Here is a 17,546-nt window from a genome sequence, read left to right as displayed (position 1 = left end):
GATGGTCATTGGATCTGGCCTGGATTGTTTGGCTTGCGCCGAGGCCAGCTGTGTCTTTATGTCCTGTTGAGCCATGGCATTGCTCTGGTAGGGTTTGGGTCTGAGGTCTGATTTGAGGTGTGGGGCTGCAATTATGTATCGTTTGGGTTACTTGGCTTGTAGCGGTGGATCTGATTGTCCTGTGGGGCAGTGGGCTTCAGAGAGATGTGTTCCCTTATGAACCAGGGCCCTAGGCTGGGGGCTAGGACTCCGTGGGTGGATTTTAGTGTCTTCTCACCTGATGGTTGCTGCATTCATTCACAAATACTCCCTAATGCTGCCGTAAAGTCCAGGGGGCATCTGACCAGGGCCCTGCCCTTGATATAGTTTCCAGTAAGTCCTATGGGGGCAGCCAGGGGGGTAGGAGAGCACAGAGGAGGGGGAGCTGTTATCTAAGCTGAGTCCTAAGGATAAGTAGGAGCTGGGGTGGGGGGCTAGGCAGAAATAACAGCATCTGCATATACCAAGGCCCAGAGGGAGGAGAGAAGGGAATTTTCACGGAACTCTGAGTAGTTCAGTTTGGTCTGGGGGATGGGTGGAGCTTGAGGGCACAGAGAGAAGCCGGGGGAGAAACCATTCAGCATGGACCTGGGGAGGTTAGAGGGCAGATCACACAGGCCCAGGCTAAGAATTGAACACTTTCCTGGGGATGTAAGAAGCCACGGGCTAGGGAGTGACATGATCAGTCCCCAGCCACAATGGATTCATCAGTCTGAATATGTCTGTGTGTATTTTCAAAATAGAGCCTTGATTGTTGCCTTTTTTAAAAAAAAATTGCAGTAACAATACCTGTTGGCTGTTGAAAATTTGATAAATATGAAATAGCACGTAGAAAAAAGTAAAAATCAGATGTTATTTTGCCTCTTTCAGTAACATTTGGTTTTTTCCTTGCCCATTTTCTGTGCAGGCATTATATATACAGTTGACCCTTGAATAGTGCAGGGGTTAGTTTGCCAACCCTCCCCACCACTGCCAAGCAGTTGAAAATCTGCATATTGCTTTTGACGTTTCCAAAACTTAGCTACTAATAGTCTATGGTCTACTGGAAGCCTTGCCGATAACATAAAAGTCAATTAACACATCTCTTATATATGTATTATATACTGTATTCTTAGGATAAAACTAGATGAAGAAAAGAAAATCTCGTTAAGAAAATCATGAGAGCGGCTCCTGGGTGGCTCAGTCGGTTAAGCATCCGACTCTTGGTTTTGGCGTGGCTCAGGTCATGATCCCATGGTTTGTGGGATCGAGCCCTGCATTGGGCTCTGCGCTGGCAGTGCAGAGCCTGCTTGGGATTCTGTCTCCCTCTCTCTCTCCCTGTCCCCCACTCACACTGTCTCTGTCTCTCTCAAAATAAATAAGTAAATTTAAAAAAATTTTTTAAATAAAAAAAGAAAAATGAGAGAGGGGTGCCTGGCTGGTTCAGTCAGTAGAGCATGCAACTCTTGACCTTAGGGTTGTGAGTTTAAGCCCAACATGGGGTGTAGAGATTACTAAAAAAATAAACTTAAAAGAAAATTATGAGAGAAAATACATTTAAATATAGTCCTATACTATATTGAAAAAAGTCCACATATAAGTGCACCTGTGCAGTTCAAACCCGTGTTGTGGGAGGGTCAATTGTATAAGAAAAGTGGGATCGGGCCCTCCCCAATGATTTGTGGACTGCTTTTTTTCCCCCAAGATTTTATTTAAAAAAAAATTTCTGAGGGGTACCTGGGTGTCTCAGTCGGTTGAGCGCCCAACTTCAGCTCAGGTCAGGATCTCACAGCTCGTGAGTTCGAGGCCCATGTCGGGCTCTGTGCTGACAGCTCGGAGCCTGGAGCCTGCTTCGGATTCTGTGTCTCCCTGTCTCTCTGCCCCTAACCCACTCGTGTTCTGTCTCTGTCTCTCTCAAAAAATAGATAAACATTAAAACAAATTTTTTTTTCAACGTGTTTTTTTTTTTTTTTTTTTTTTTTTTATTTATTTTTGGGACAGAGAGAGACAGAGCATGAACGGGGGAGGGGCAGAGAGAGAGGGAGACACAGAATCGGAAACAGGCTCCAGGCTCCGAGCCATCAGCCCAGAGCCCGACGCGGGGCTCGAACTCATGGACCGCGAGATCGTGACCTGGCTGAAGTCGGACGCTTAACCGACTGCGCCACCCAGGCGCCCCAAAACAAATTTTTTTTTAATAAAATAAATTTCTGAGAGAGAGAGAGCACGCGCGCGTGTGCAAGTGGGGGAGGGGCAGAGAGTGAGACAGGATCTGAAGTGGGTTCTGCACTGACAGCAAAGAACCTGACACAGGGCTTGAACCCATGAACGGTGAGATCATGACCTGAGCCCAAGTCCAACGCTTAACTGGTTGAGCCATCCAGGCGCCCCTCCAAGATTTTAAGTAATCTCCGCACCCAGTGTGGGGCTCCAACTCACAATCCCGAGATCAAGAGTGATGTGCTCCGCTGACTGAGCCAGCCAGGTGCCCCTCATTGGTAGACCACTTTTTTTTTTTTTTTTTTTTTTTTTTTATTTTTGGGACAGAGAGAGACAGAGCATGAACGGGGGAGGGGCAGAGAGAGAGGGAGACACAGAATCGGAAACAGGCTCCAGGCTCCGAGCCATCAGCCCAGAGCCTGACGCGGGGCTCGAACTCACGGACCGTGAGATCGTGACCTGGCTGAAGTCGGACGCTTAACCGACTGCGCCACCCAGGCGCCCCGGTAGACCACTTTTTAACGTAACACATCATGAACATCTTCCTCACCGTTAAATATTCTGTATCATTATTTTTAATGGCTGTAGGTATCACAAGAAGTACCTCAGTTTATTTGGCCATTCATTTATTGTTGGACACATACGTTGTTCCCCTTTTTTTTTTTTTTTTTTTTTTTTTTTTTGCTTTTATAAACAAAGCGCTATACACTTTCTTGCAGATCAGATGTGTTCACCTTCCTGATTATTTCCTTATTCTAGATTCATGGAAGTGGAATTGCTGAATCAAAGGACACATGAATTTTTAAGCCTTTCAGTATTTCCAGAAGATTGTGTCAGTTTACACTCCCACCAAGCAGGGCATAAGAGGGCCTCTTTTCTGCATATCCTCACCAGCAGTGGGAATTATCATTAAAAAAAAGTCTTTGCCAAGTTAATAGGCAAAAAATGGCATCTCAATTTAATTTGCATTTCTTTGATTACAAGAGCAGTTGAACATCTTTTCACATTGGCCATTTTTACGCTATGGCTTTATGTGTTCGCATGCATCCATTCAGTAACTTCCTCGTGCCTGTGTGTCTCCTGTGGGCGGTGAGGGATGGGGGGAACTCCAGTTTAGAGGGGCAGTGGAAGACAGTGGTTAAGAGCAGGGGCTCCAGACCACTTCCTCTCTTACCTTGTGACCTTGACTAGTAACTATGCCTTTGAGCCTCATCTGCCCCACCTGTAAATGGGGATGTAATACCTACTGCCCAAGCTGATTTGGAGGATTGAATATGATGTAAAGTACCTTGCAGGATCCAGCGAACGGTAGCTGCTATTGTGCTGGAAGTTGTACATCCTGGCGGTACCTGGCTCCCATGGCATCATCCAGGTGATGCGGCCCCATGGTCCATTCCCATGGAGGGGACTCCCCTGTGGAGCAGGGCCCCAGAGGACAGGCGTTGGGCCAGGACCACTGGTTGCCAAGCGCCCTGAGCTCAGTTTCTGTCCTCTAACCAGGGGACAAGTAGTTCAGCCTTGCCTTCCCTCCTGTTGGCATCTGCCCCAGTGGGGAGCCTTCTGTCCTACCCTGGCATCCAGGCATCTGGCTGAAGGGCCAGAACTGTGGCTCCTGCCCAAGAGGGCATCTTCTGAGACTGTCATGTTGAAGAAAGAGGACCTCTGGGTTAGTGTTGAAAGAGAAATCCACCCCTCTCCACTCCCCGCCCCCCCCCCCCCCAGGCCCCTGCCAGAGCTTCTATGCCCCTGTTCCTTTGTGGACACTCTCCTAACCCCACCACTGCCCTGGACAGCTTTGTATTTTAAAGGATTGGGGAGGATACAGCTGGTCTTTCAGGCTCGGAAAGTGAGGGGATTCAGACTTGGAGGGACCCCCTCCGTCCTGAGGGGCATTCTTGAATGAAGGTTTCTCTAGCAGGGGTCTGGGGTTTGTTTGTGTTTCTGGGCTGTGGGAGGAGGTCCGTGGTGAGTGTGGGGCAGGTCCCTGCCCTGCTTGTGCTCCTGTCCCCCGTGAGGGCGGAGCTCTGAGCCCCTCCTCCTCCTGAAACACCCATCCAGGAAGATGAAATGCTGACTTACCGTGTTGGTCTGTGTAACCTTGACCAGGCTCCTGGCTTGGCAGAAAGGAGTGGAGTAGGAGGCCTCAAAGGGGCCAGGAGGTGGGGCCAGGAGGAAGCAGCCCAGACAGCGACCATCCCACCCCTCCCTGCCCTCCAGTGCAGGCCTGGAAAGTTGGGGGGTGTGGAGGGAGCAGGGAGAAAGGATAGTGTGACTGGGAGGAGAGCCAGGGCCAATCCCGGGAGGCCACCACAAGTTCTCAGGAAGCCTGGGGTGAGGATGAAGCTGGTTTGGGGGACAGGAATAAGAGTGGAGTCCTCTTCTGGCGTCACACACTGCACGTAGGCCAAAAGCACCAGTACACGGTCATGCTTACTGCGCATTGGGCTTTTCAGAGGAGTGGCTGAGGGCCGCCTGCGGCGACCTGGCTCAGGGGAGGAATTGGTGTACCCCCAAAAGGGAGCCCAGGCCTGCGAGTCTGGTCCTGTTCCCCCCTGTCCTGTGTTGTTCCGCAACAGGCCCAGCCTCCCCCATACGTGACTCGGGAAACACCCCACACTGCCTAAGGCTCCCTGAGCCTCTCCCTGGTCCCGGCCTTTGCACCCAGCTCCCCGACAGGACTGCCACTCCCCGTGTGACCAGGTGTGGCCCAATGTGCCCCAGCTGCCCTGTGGTGTGCAGCCGGCTGCCTGCCCTCCCCCCACACCCATGGCTGTGGACGGGGTAGGGGTGCCCAGCACAAGCTGACTGGGGGTGAGCCTGTCCAGGCTGTGACGGCCCTGCCGCCCAGTGTTCCTGTCTGAGTGGTAATTGAAGCCATTAGCGCGCCAGCCTCTCCCTCGCCCGGTAATGGCAGGAAAAGCTCTTCTCACTCCGCACTCTTGAGGCAGCGGCTGAATCACTCCCCCTCCAACCCGCCCGCTGCCGCCACTGAGACAGAGAATCTGACATTTTCCCTCTGGAGGGAGGGGGAGGGGAGGCAGGCTTTGCTTCTTGGCCTTTCCCTCCAGGAGGTGGGGGGAGTGAGGGTCTTAGAGCTCATTCTGGAGGTTACGATTCAGCTGAGCCAGTGGGTTCCAAGCCAGGCAGGACAGTGGTCAGGAAAGCCCCGGAGGAGGCCAGACAGCAGAGATGTGGGCAGGGCCCTGGTGACTTGGGTAGGTTCTGGAGGGCGATGGAAGGGGAGGGGGAGAGGTGGAGGACTTGGGGTGGGGGGGCAGGTGAGCCCAAGAGCAGGAATGGGCTGTTTTTGACTCTGTCCCGGAGGGGCCCGGCTCAGAGTGCAGGTGGCAGCGTTTGCCTTGTGATCATGGATGCAGCAGATTACAGGCACCCTGTGTGTGCTGTGGGTGCCCCGTGTGCCAGGGTAAGGCATTGTGTGAGGTGCGTGGCATGGTGTTAATGCAGCGGGTGTGTGCCTTACGTGCTACATGTACAGCACGGGGTGCGCAGCGGACTGTGTGTGCCTGTGTGCATGCCTGTGTGCCCATGAGCACTGTAGGGGGTGTGTATACAGTAGGTGGTATACACTCCATACCATGCAGTGTCTGTGTGTGTGTGCACGCATTAGTGTGTGTGTGGGGTGTGGTGGGCGACAAGCATCTTGAGCTGAATGTGTGGGGGTCGGTCTGACACTGGGGGGATGGTCAGAGAGGCTGCATCTGGGCTCATTGTCTCTCGGACCCACGGGTTCCCTGCTCAGAGCTGCTGGCAGGCAGGACGGCTGGACAGGGATGAACGCGGGACCGAGTGGTCAGGCTGACCTGTTCTCGAGTACAGTAGCTCCTCAGCACTTCCTGTGCAGCCAAGCCAGGAGGGAGGGTGCACCAGATAGAGATCCTGCCCAGACCTTGGGACCCCACTTCTTCCTCCCCTCTTCTTACCAAGGCCAGGCTGCCTTTCACCTTTTTTCACCCAGTCGACTGACCAGAACCATACCACCCACGGGTGCCACACATGGAGTGTGTCTGGTCTTGCCTACTTTGTGATAGGCTCAGGGGATGCCGTTAGGCAAGTGGGACAGTGACTGGGGTAGGGGGTCAGTCGGTGCTGGGCCTGGACCCCCGGGTTCTGCAGTGGCTCTGACCCTGGCTGGCTTTGGGACCTGTGGGGTGATGAAGGACCTCTTGAGACCGCCCCCCCTCACTGTTCACCCCCATACTCAGTCCTTTTGGAAACAGCCTCAGGGACAAGAGGGCTGATGAGCAACATATGACCCTGTCCTGAGATCCTGGGCTGTGCTGGACCCAGAGCAGACCCTGAAGGGAGCTTGCTTTCAGGACGGGTGGGTGTTTTCCCAGGGAGTCAGCACTCCCTGCCCCACCCTCCTCCCTGCCCCTGGCCCAGGCCTGGCTTTGGGGTTGGGGTCGTTGGGATAAAGAGCTACCACAGGCAGAGGATGACTTCCCAAGTGGCAGGCTGTGCCCTCTCCCTGTTGCCTACATAAGTGTCTGGGTAACAGGCTGGTTTTGCAGAAGCTGGGCCTGTCACCGCCCTAATTGGCAGCCACAGAAGGCCTAGAACCCAGGCCAGCTCCTGCCCCTCCCCTCACAGCCAAGGCATGACCTACATGCTTTTCTGGTCCAGTGACTGTGGTCTCTCTGACCTATCCTTCCACACACCTCCCATCCCCCATCATGACCACTGTAGCATTTGGGACCCCGCAGACATGAGGCTCTGCAGCCATTTCCTGGAAAGTTCTGGGCCCTAGGCATGGGGTTGGGAGAGGTGTCAGGTAGGTGGGCACTGCCAGGAGGGCCTAAGGTCAGGCTCTGGGTTTCTTGGTACCTAGAATCCCCCATCTTCTCTGGTTTTGATCCTTCTCCAAGGGCCCAAGTGGACTCCCTTCTGAGTGGTCCTCCTGTGGTATAGGCAGTACACTTGCCTCTTCTGTTAGACAGGCAGTAGGCACCTCCCCTGCGCCCAGCCTGCCTCTCCTCCCCACTCCTGCACTCAGAGGTACTTACAAGGCCCTACTATGTGTTTGGCTTCCTTGCTGGCTCCCCTCTCCCACAGACTCATGACCACAGAGTGGAGCCCAGCAGCTCTGGGAATAGCTAGCCAAGTTGGAGGTTTTAAATGCCCCCGTGTGTGCAGTCTCCATCCTTAGTAAGGTGCCTCCCTCTGGTTGCCTGGGGAGAGAGGATTTTAATCAGAGGAATGACATGATCAAATGTATGCTTCAGAAAGGTCCCTGGGGGTGCAGAGCAGGGTGAAAGGAGACCAGCGAGAGATTGGGGCAGCCTTACAGGCAGTAATGGCCTATACCCAGGCAGCAGGAAGGGGAGGAAGGGAGAATGGGCTAGAAGCGGTGGAGAAAGAGTGGTGACCTGCCTGGCTACTATGGAACCGGGGAGGTGGGAAACTGTGGGTTATGGCTCTGGGCCCAGGTAGATGGTGGTACTATTTTCTACGGTTCAGGACCAGGTCTGAAAGGGCAAGTCAACGAGTCTAGTTAGAAATCTGTTGTATCAGGCGTGTGTAGGCATCCAGGCGGAAGAATCCAGGAGGCTTGTGCAGATTCGCCAGCACTTCAAGGGACCTCTGGAAATGGCGTTTTGAAGGCTGAGAAATGGCAAATCTCAGGGAGCCAGAGCCAAGAGGGAGGAAGAGGGCCCGGATGGAGCCCCAGCTGGCTAATGCTTCATGTTGGGGGGCAGCACGTGGTGGGGTGGTCCCTGGGAATCTGGTGAGAAGGGGCTTGAGAGGTAGGAGAGAGACCTGGAGTGAGGCTGCGGGGATGGAGAGAAGACAGGCATGTGAAGGAGGAGCGAGTGGTCAGTGGGGCGGGGTGCTGTCGAGAGGTCAGGCGAGATGAACACTGAGAAGTGCCCTTTGAATTTAGTCTCGTGGAGTCATGGTTGACCTTGGTGAGCTGGCCAGAAGCAGTGGGGGTGGCGGGGTCTGAGGAGTAAGTGGGAGGCTGTCTGTGGTCTGAACCTAGGGGGGTAAATGGATGAAAAGAATCTTCCTGGAGTAGGGCCAAGGTGGGGGAACCCCAGGAGCCGAGTCCAGCCTGGGCCAGGGCCCGGGAAGCCAGAGTGCTGCTGAGGTGTGTGCTCAGGGACAGCCCCAGGATTCACTTGAGTGTGTGTGGCCCTGAGGCCTCACCAACCAGGTTGAGTAGGGTAGTGTGAGGTGCCAGGGAAGCCCTGGAGGAGGGGGAGGCCACGGCTGCTCTCCGCTCTCACTACCACTCTTGGGCTCTCGCTGCTGACAGGCCCCAAACAGCTCAGATTCAAAAACAAAACAGGCTTTTAAGATGCCAAGTTTGATGAAATCTGAGTGCTGCAAGAGGTGGGAGTTTTCTCTTAGAAAAAGCTGAAAATGGAGACTGAAAGCTGTGAAGGAAGATGGGCCCAAGGCTCCCTAGGCCCCCGCTTACTGCTTGGAAGCTGGGAGACGGGGAGACTGTAGGTCTGGGGAAGGCATCTGAATTGATAGGTGGTGTCTTGGCCCCAACCCTGCAAAGGATGGAGCTGCCTCAGGGACAAGGCTTAAGGTGGCCTTGGTTTCCTTAGAGTGCACAGGGGTTGGGGGAACCAGCTGCCCCGCTACTCATGACGTTTCTTCGTGTTTCTCTACACGTCTCTGCATTTCCCGTGTCTCTGGGTACACGTGCCTCAGCATACGTGTATCTCTGACTGCATGTTTCCACATGTGTGTGGAGTGCCTGTGTGCACTGCCTCTGGATCTGCTTGCATGAGTCTTGTTTCCACAGGTGCTTGTCACTGCAGGTGCCCCTCCATACGCGTGTGGAGGTTTCTATTTTTGCACCTGTCTCTTTCGCCATGTATATCTCTGTGGGTCCCTGGCTGTGCATGTTTCTAGGTGTCTGTGTTCAGAGACCGGGTGAGGCCAGGCCCAACACTCATGCACAGAGGAGGAGGTCAGGCTTGCAGATGGTGCCACCCCAGGGAGCCTGTGTACGTGTGTGCCGATGTGTGCCTGCGTGTGCACAGAGACGCCATGAAGCTGGGTAAACACGGGTGAGAAGGTCGTGCTGACAGACGGTGCTGCCCGCCCCAGGACCCTGCAAGGCGTCTCCATCTGTCAGCTTCCCTGGTGCAGCCCCCTCCCTCTGGCCCAGACTCAGCCTGAGGCATCCAGGCTGAGCTGGACAAAGAAACCTGTGTGTGCTTTGTAGGGGCCTCTGCAGCCTCCCTCCTCCAGCCATCGCAGCCAGCCTAAGCCCATCCCCTGTCCACCCCTACTCTGGCCTCATCTGTCAGAACCCCAACATTTGCCTTAGCTCCAACCAGCCTCACCTTACTACTGGCCCCCCACCCTCCCCCTAGCCTTTATTTGGGCAGTCTCTCCCTCCCCCCAGAAATCTCTTCCTGCCTCCCATGCTCAAGGGTTTAGTACTCTTGTGACTGTCTCCTCCTCCAGGAAGCCACCAAGATAGCAGGTGAGTCATGGATTTGAAGCAGCTCCACCATTGCTGTGGGGTTTCGGCCAAGTGTCTACCCCTCTCTGAGCCTTAGTCTCCCTCCACCCCCTTCCCCCCACCACACACACCCTGTCATCTTCCTCTGCCCAGTGGGGACAGCAGGGAAGGAGTTTAGACCTCCCGTTGCAGTATCTAAAGACCAGTGCAGTTTGGTGCAGGAGCCGTTAATGTACTCCTGCGCACCCACCCCAAGTACGCAGACAGTGGTCCTGGCGGGAGAGCCCTGGGAATGTGTGCGCGCCCTACCTGTGCGTGCAGGTGAAATCCACAGACAGCTGTAGAGACTTAGGCTCCCTGGTACCTCTGAAGCCCCTTAAAGGCCCCATGGACTTCTCTTTCTCTCCCAAGGACCCCCTTTTCAGAGAACAGAAGGGCCTCCGCCCTAGAGGCACAGACACTGCAAATGCCTGGCTGAGCTGTGAGGCAGGTGTAGGGAACCCCAGTTACGCGGTTGAGCGGTTGGGCGGTTGAGCGGGAAGGAAGCCTAAGGGGGGGGGGGGGGGAAGCAGAGAGGTGGGGAGTTGGAGTGGAGGAACAGGGTCCCGGAGGGGCACGCCCGCTCCACCCAGACGGGGGCCGGAGGGGCGGCAGCTGCCTGGACCAATCACGGTTGCGCGCCCGCTGGGACGCGGGCACGCGCAGCCTTCCTCCGCGAGCCCGCCTCTCGCGTTGCCATGGTTACCGGGTGGCCTGGAGGGGGAGGAGCCCTTCCCTCCACCCGCAGCCGCGGGGGGGTGGGGGGGACAGATTTTGAGGGGACTCGATGACCACACATCGGGGTGTGGGTGCGTGCAGCTTGTGTGCAGCGGGCTTCTGTGGAGCGCGGAGCCCTGAAGCCGTCGGAGGGCGTGGTATGTGGCAGGATGGTGGCGCTGCTCCCCGGGCCGCCCCTCCCGAGAGCCCAGGACCCAACCCTGCCTGGGCGGGGTCCCACCCCCGGGGGTCGTCCCGGCCCTACCTCAGATTTAGTGGTGTGACCTTGGGCGGGTGTCTAAGCCCCCGTTCACTCATCTACCACATAGGGTTTTGGCAAAGATTAACTCATTTTTTTAAAGCATTTTAACTCAGTGCGTGGAACATAATAAATGCTCCATAACTGTAACTTTTTACTTCTCATATCCGAGCCTCAGTTTTCCTGATTGCTGATGGGTTTGGAGTGATCGTGTGAAGTCTGACTGAAAGACTCGCCCTGGTCCTTAGCCTCAGTGCTTCAGGCTATGGTGGACCTGATCCCTGTGGGTACTGGGGGTGTGCAGAGAATAAATGTGCCGGACCAGTGGATGGGTCAGTTTACACCAGCGTGCCTAGTGCCCAGCTTGGCCAGACACACGACAGGCATCAGTAAACAGCTGCTGACCTTGGCTACATTTGAATGTGCCGGAGGCCTCCTGGGGAGTGTAGAAGGAAGAGACAGCAGCGCGGTCACTCTCGAGGGGCTGGAGTCCTCCTGTGAGACACGCTTCCCCCGCTGGAGGTGCAGAACTGCAGCCTTCCCAGTTCTGCCTAGAAGCCTAGTTGGCACAAGGGACTGGCTTTTGGGTCCCGCTGTTTTATGGACAGCTCTTCACACATGCCCGTTTTAGGCTCTGGCGGCAGTGCCTGAGGCATGATCTGAGCCAAGGACGGAGCCATTGAGGGCACGATAATTGAGGGAGGAAAATTAATTGTCCTTAATTTGGCGTAAATCCCCAAGACCTTCCCCGTGTTAGGAATTCAGAGTAGATTCCGGGACACGGGGCTGCAGGTGTTTGCGATTCTTCCCTTCTCCCTTGATCTACCTTGCTGGTGGAGATGGGGACCAGCCGACTCCTGGGCCCGAACTCTGGCAGGCCCTGACACCCCTGTGCCCCCACTGCTCAGAGGAACTGAGCAGGGTAGGATTCAGGACTGGCACCCTGGTGGGCTAGGGTGGCTCTCACTCTCCTGAGTGTCCCCCAGCTGCTGGGAAGGGCAAGGAGGGTGTAGGGGGCGGGCCCCTCAGGCTGGGCCTCTGCCTTGGCCTTTCTGTGAAAGCAAGTGACAGCAGACCCAAAGGAGGCTGCTTCCTGCTTGGTATTTCCCAAGTCGTGTTTTCTTGCCACTTTCCTTTTTCCTGCCACTGTTTAACATTTTCCTTTTAAAAATCAGAGCTGAAAGTCAGGACACAGTGGGATCATATTTACAGCCAAGGAGATGCTGGGTTCACATCTGGAATTTATAGGGCTGCAGATGGGGAAGTAAGCATCCTGCCAGCTACTGGGAGAGGCTGAGGAGGCAAGGCCGTGCTGGGAATCCTACTGCTCCCTAGCCTGAGACCCCCCTCTCCTGAGGGGGCCACAGTCCTTTTGGGATGCCCCAGAGGGCATTTGGGATGCTGGAACCTTAGCAGGGCCTCTCCTGGGATCTAGCAGCAGATAGAGGGATGTTTTGCCCCTGCCTACTGGGGCTCCTCCAGCTTCCTCTCCTGCCTGCCTCCCCAGTCAGTCCCCCTGGTTCCCTGAGAGTCTAGAGGGAGAACCAGCCTTTCAAGCCTTTACTTTCTAGAATCGCTTCTGAGAATGCCATGTGCCTTTTTCCCGGCACAGGAGCCTGACCTCAGCAAGTGTCCCAACACATCCATCTTGTGCTGGGCCCAAGAGAGGAAGGTCCAGGCGGTGCTATATCCTGGTCGCTGCCACCATAGAGCCTTGCCCCCGCCCCCTGCCCCAGAGGAAGACTGACAGTGTTCCCATCCTCTATTGGGCGTGCCTGGTGTCCACACCGACGGAGAGACTCTGCCCAGTTCTCACACACACACTCTGGTGGGGAGGACCTCTCACCAGCCCCAGGCCCTAGCCTTGGTACCTGTCTGCCCTGGTGGCTTAGCCGTTGCTAGTTATAATGATAACGTCAGCTAATATTCATTGGTGCAGGTTCTGTGTCAGACACTGCCCAGCACTTATACATCATCAGATGTAGTCCTCAAGATGGCTTTACAAGGTAGGCACTTGAACCCTGTTTCCAGATAAATGGAGGCACGGAGAGGATTAGTAATGCATCCAGGTCACAGAGCTAGTTAGTGGTGGAGGTTAAGCCCTATGTGGCCTGTGCTAGTCCAGAGCCTGTGCCGGCAGCCCCTCAGGGGCTGTGTGCAGAAGCCTAGGTGCAGCAGGAGTGAGGATGCGCTGATACCTGTTGCTTCCAGGGAACTGACTCTTATGTGAGTCGCCAACCCCCGGCAAGATGGAAAAAGGCAGCCAGGGAAGGGTTTTGCCTTCATCAAATTTTGGTGAACTCCTCATAGAGTTTTTTTATCTCCTTAGCCTCCACATGCTCTGACATGGTCCCCAGGCCTGAGGGACGAGGGTTAGGGTCACGACTGCAGTAGAGAATGGGTCAGGGTCAGGACCAGGGGTTGAGTGAGGGGTCATTGGCAGGGCAGGGGGTACCCAGAGTCAGGTTCAGAATTCAGGCTGTGATGTGGGGCTCTGCTATGCTGTAGAGCTAGAGGCTAGATGTGAACAGTGGAGGGGACACTGCACGTGCAGAAGCGGGAATGGGGATTAGACAGCACAGGGGGCTTTTGGGCTCAGTTGTGGCTCTGGGTGCTGCCGTACGAGCTGTGGGCCACGTGCAGCCCAGCATCTGTATAGCACTTTCTGCTGTGGCCAGCAGAGCATCAATCCTTGTTTTTCCCGGGGCCCAGAGAGATAAGTGCTGACATCTCCCCTCTGAGGCATTGTTTCTCAGACCTGGAAACTCCCTGACAGGGCAGGACGGGCCCCACTGTAGCCCCTCCCTGCCCCCGCCTGAGCCCCAGAGAGGGCAGGCCTGGGTAGTGGGACTCAGGACTCCCCAGTCCTTACGTGGAGCAGGCTCCACCCTTAAAAGTCAGGAATTGGGAGACAGGGGTCTTGAGGGTGCCATCCAACCTGGGAGTCAGGAGAAGCTGCCCATAGCAGAGGGTTCTAGAGGGCAGGCAGTGCCAGCCCTAACTCACATGTCTGTCCTTTGTCTGCAGAGGAACAGCTGCCCTCTGGCTTCCCTTCCATCGACATGGGGCCTCAGCTGAAGGTGGTGGAGAAGGCACGCACAGCCACCATGCTGTGTGCAGCAGGCGGGAATCCAGATCCAGAGATCTCTTGGTTCAAGGACTTCCTCCCTGTGGACCCTGCCACGAGCAATGGCCGCATCAAGCAGCTGCGTTCAGGTGAGCAGAGGGTGAGGGACAAGGGGCTGCACAGACTTTAGGAAAGGTGTCCAGCTGAAACTAAGCACATCCTTCCCTCTTGGGCCTGGATACCTGGGAGCCACAGGAGGTCTCAGCCTGGGGCCGACCTTCTGGAGCCATGCAGAGGGCATCCACTGGGCAGGCCAGATCTTGGTACAGGCCCACCTGGCCCAGGAAAGAGCTGGACAGCGAGGTCTAGTCATCGGTGATTCTTTTACCTTCCTGGGATCATCAGAGTCTAGACTTTGGTCCATCCCGGCTCCTTGCAGCATGAGTGATGTGCCCCAGCATAGCGTTGGGCTCTGCAGGGGTGCTCTATGGGCGTTCGTCCTCTATTTTTCCTATAGCCTGGCCTGCGAGGGGGCCTTCGTGATGCTTCTCCTTACTTCTCCAGACAGCAGGGTTTAGCCAAGAGGCCAAAGATGCTTTATGCATCAGGCTTCAAAAGGCTGGACCTCAGGAGCTTAGAGCCAGGAGGACTTGCTGCCATCCCTTGGCCACCAGGGCCACCTGTCTCCTCTGGATATCTCAGTCGAGCCAGCTCGGAGGCCCGGGAGCAAGGATGCCGTCATGACCAGGCAGGAGGTGTCGCCCCATTGATCGATCCACCTCTGAGGCTCCCGCCAGGATAATTGATTCAGTTTTTGTGGGAATGGCGCAGGCGGGAAAGGAGGCTCAGAATCAGCTTAGCTGCGTTCTGCATTTGCCGCCAGCAAGGGCTGGACCGATAGACCTTGGTCCAGAAACTCCTGCTAGCTGCAGGCCAGTGGGCTCAGGCAAGATGGCCGGCACCAACCAGAGCCCCTGCTGCCCATCAGCTGTGATGTCAACACTGCAAAGGAGGACGTGACTCTAACCCTTTCAGGGCCCTGCAGGCTTTAGAGGTGCCCCTGCCACTCTCTGGGGTTCCAGCCCCTCCCTGCTACCTCCCATCAGGTAGACACCCCTGCAGTGCCCAGGGGAGGAGGGAGGGATGAGCTGCCCAGCAGGGCAGGATTCAGGCCCTAGCCATGGCCGCCTGAGACGGCCTACGAAGTGTTAGCTCATTTAATTTAATTAAAACTCAACAAGATGGAGGCAGCTGTAACGCAGTTAATTAAAACAGCCATAATCAAGGCAGGAAATGGTCCGGTAGCATTTGCAACCGCTGCCCAGCGCTGCCCAGTGGCCGGCATGGTTCGGCTCCTCTGCATTTCCCCACAGTCCGCCCAGGCAGGCTCCCCAAACAGGCAGATGGTCTTCCCTGCAAGCCTGGCCTCCACCCCAGAATGGCACTGACTGCCCGTGGCAGCAATTCTGGGAAGGCACACTGTCTTGCGTGCTTGTTCATCAAGTATTTATGCAGTGCTTACTGTATGCCAGGCCCTGTGCCACCCATTCACTGCCCAGTGAGTCGGCGCCTGCCCGTTACTCCACTGGCTGCTGCTCCTCCCCTTCTCCCTGGCTTCCCTCTCACTCCTGTCTTCCCGGAGGCCTCACCTTCCCCTGCTCCTTCCTCCAGCCGGGGAGCCCTTGTCACCCTGCCCTTGCCCCACGGGCAGGGCCTTCCCCTAGGCCAGCTCACCCGCTCCTGCAGCTTCAGGTCGCCTCTCCACTCCTGCATGCCTAGGTCTGTCTCTCCAGCACCACACAGCTTACCTGAGCTTTAGACTAAAAAAACCTATCTGCCTTCTTAGTGTCACCCTGGCCGCCATGAGTGGTGACTTCCTTCCCAAACAGCCACACCCTTCTCCCCCATCCTGACCCTCTCCCGGCAAGTGGCAGCCCCCTCAGCCCGAAACCTGGGACACACCCCGACTCTTCCATTGAGGAAGAATCAAATCTTCTCATCACCCACATGGTTCTCATGTTGGACCCCTCTTTTTCCTTCTGCTGCCTCGGCCATATCGCAGTGCCGAGCACTGCCCTCCCTGCCTCCAGGCTCCCCCCGGGAATCTGTCCCCCAGCAGCTGTCAGTTTTCCCCTTGGTGCCTCCATGTTCCGACAACCGCAGTGGCCTCTCACTGCCTGAGTGGCCGGGCACCTGCTCCCGAACAAGGCACACGGAACCCCTCTCGATCTTCCCAGCTCACATCTCCAGCTTTACCTCCTCCATCTCAGCTACCCAACTTAGCAGTTCTGTTAAGTCCTTTAACTGCTCTGAGCTTCTGTTTTCTCACCATTAAAACGGAGTGACAGTAAGCACTAAGTGAGACGACAGCAGTGGAAACTGTAGTTTGCTGCCTCGGGTACTGGGAGGGCTCCGTGAACCGGGCTCTTGTTACCGGTGGCCATTCCCCACTTGCCCTGAACCACCCTGACCCCATCCTTGCCCTCTGCTCTAATTCACCAGATCATGAAGCCTCTCCCTCCTCTGCCTAAGTAAGGCCTACTCCTTCAGGACGCACCCGCCCTGTGTTGTTACTGCCTGGCTCTTGTTCTGCTCACTTAGGCTAGGTGCTGCTTGCAGGGAGGGCCTGGGTCTGGCTCCCTGCCGTGCAGCCGCAAGGTCTCCCCCAGCTCCTAGCACAAACCCACCTGTAGGACAGGTATCTCTGATAAATTTATCTCTGATAAATTATTTCATGAACGTGACCTTTGGGCCCTGTTCCTGCAGACCAATGTCCACCTCTCCTGCTTCTTAGCTCTGAGGAAGACCTCGTTTGACCTTTACTGCCACCTGGAAGCCGTCACCTGGAGGGTTGTGGACCCAGGGTCCAGTTCCTAGGATGACACCCTTGGGGTCTCAATCACCCCACCTCTGTAGTGATAGACAGGATTCTCTCCCCCATTGCTGCCTGGCCCTCCACTCCAGTCGCTGCTGCCCCTGTCCTGTTATCACTTAAAAGGGTGCCCTGCACATGTGACAGGGATATCCCTTCAGTGGAGTGGAATCAGGCCCCCAAGCACTCAGCCGTTTACAGGGACCGTCACAGTTTACGCATCGCCGACAGATCACAAAGTATTTTCCTGTCTTTTGTTGCATTTGATTCTCCCCAAGCCTGAGAAGTAGGACAGGCTGTGATTATCATGCCCACTTTACAGCTGACTTAGGGGAGTCACTTGGGGTCACACGTGGAGATCCAGAGCCAGGGAGCCCCCCTGTGCAGTCACCCAGAGGCCTTCTAGTATCGCATACACCAAATCTGGGACCTGGGGAGTGGCTGGACACTGCAGGCCCTCCAGAGTTCCACGGCCCCATCCTCTCCAGAGCTCAGGCCCTCCCTGACCGGTCCCAGAACTTGTCAGGCACCTGCAGGTTGAGCTACAGCACATGTCACGGGGCATGGCCCCGGAACAGGAGCTGGAGAGGAAGGCAGCTGGTGTGAGCCTTACTCACGTGTGAGCTCTGCTCCACGGGCGCTTTCCTCACTGAAGTGACATGACGTGCTGACATAGGAGCCTGTTGGGAATTTGAACTCGAGGCCCTTGGTGGACCCAGGAGGAATGGAGACAAGTTCAGGGAGAATGGAAATCAAGTCAGGAGCAGATGGTGTCACTGGAGCAGCTAGCAGGGGCCAGTCTCCAAGTGGGGTTCAGAGCCACTGCCGGGTCCTGAAAGGAGCTGGTGGCCCACACGCTCTGCCAAGCCTGGACAGGGCGCCAAGGAGACCTCCCGTGCTCTGCTCA

At 55.8% G+C, this 17,546-nt stretch overlaps 1 protein-coding gene across 13 annotated transcripts in view; it reads left to right on the top strand.

Annotated features, from left to right (window-relative positions):
• PTPRF (protein tyrosine phosphatase receptor type F) overlaps positions 1–17,546 on the top strand; it is an 86,708-nt gene that overhangs the window by 23,261 nt on the left and 45,901 nt on the right. For all 13 annotated transcript variants that reach the window (XM_060623812.3, XM_060623813.3, XM_060623820.3 and 10 more), the window contains one exon: positions 13,728–13,916. In XM_060623812.3, the coding sequence (XP_060479795.2) occupies positions 13,728–13,916 (189 nt within the window). The remainder of the gene's footprint in view (positions 1–13,727; positions 13,917–17,546) is intronic.

This window comes from Panthera onca, chromosome C1, assembly GCF_046562875.1.
Source record: "Panthera onca isolate mPanOnc1 chromosome C1, mPanOnc1 haplotype 2, whole genome shotgun sequence".
Classification (NCBI taxonomy): Eukaryota; Metazoa; Chordata; class Mammalia; order Carnivora; family Felidae; genus Panthera; species Panthera onca.
Note: the sequence above shows the minus strand (reverse complement) of the source record. Positions and strands in the feature narration are given on the sequence as shown.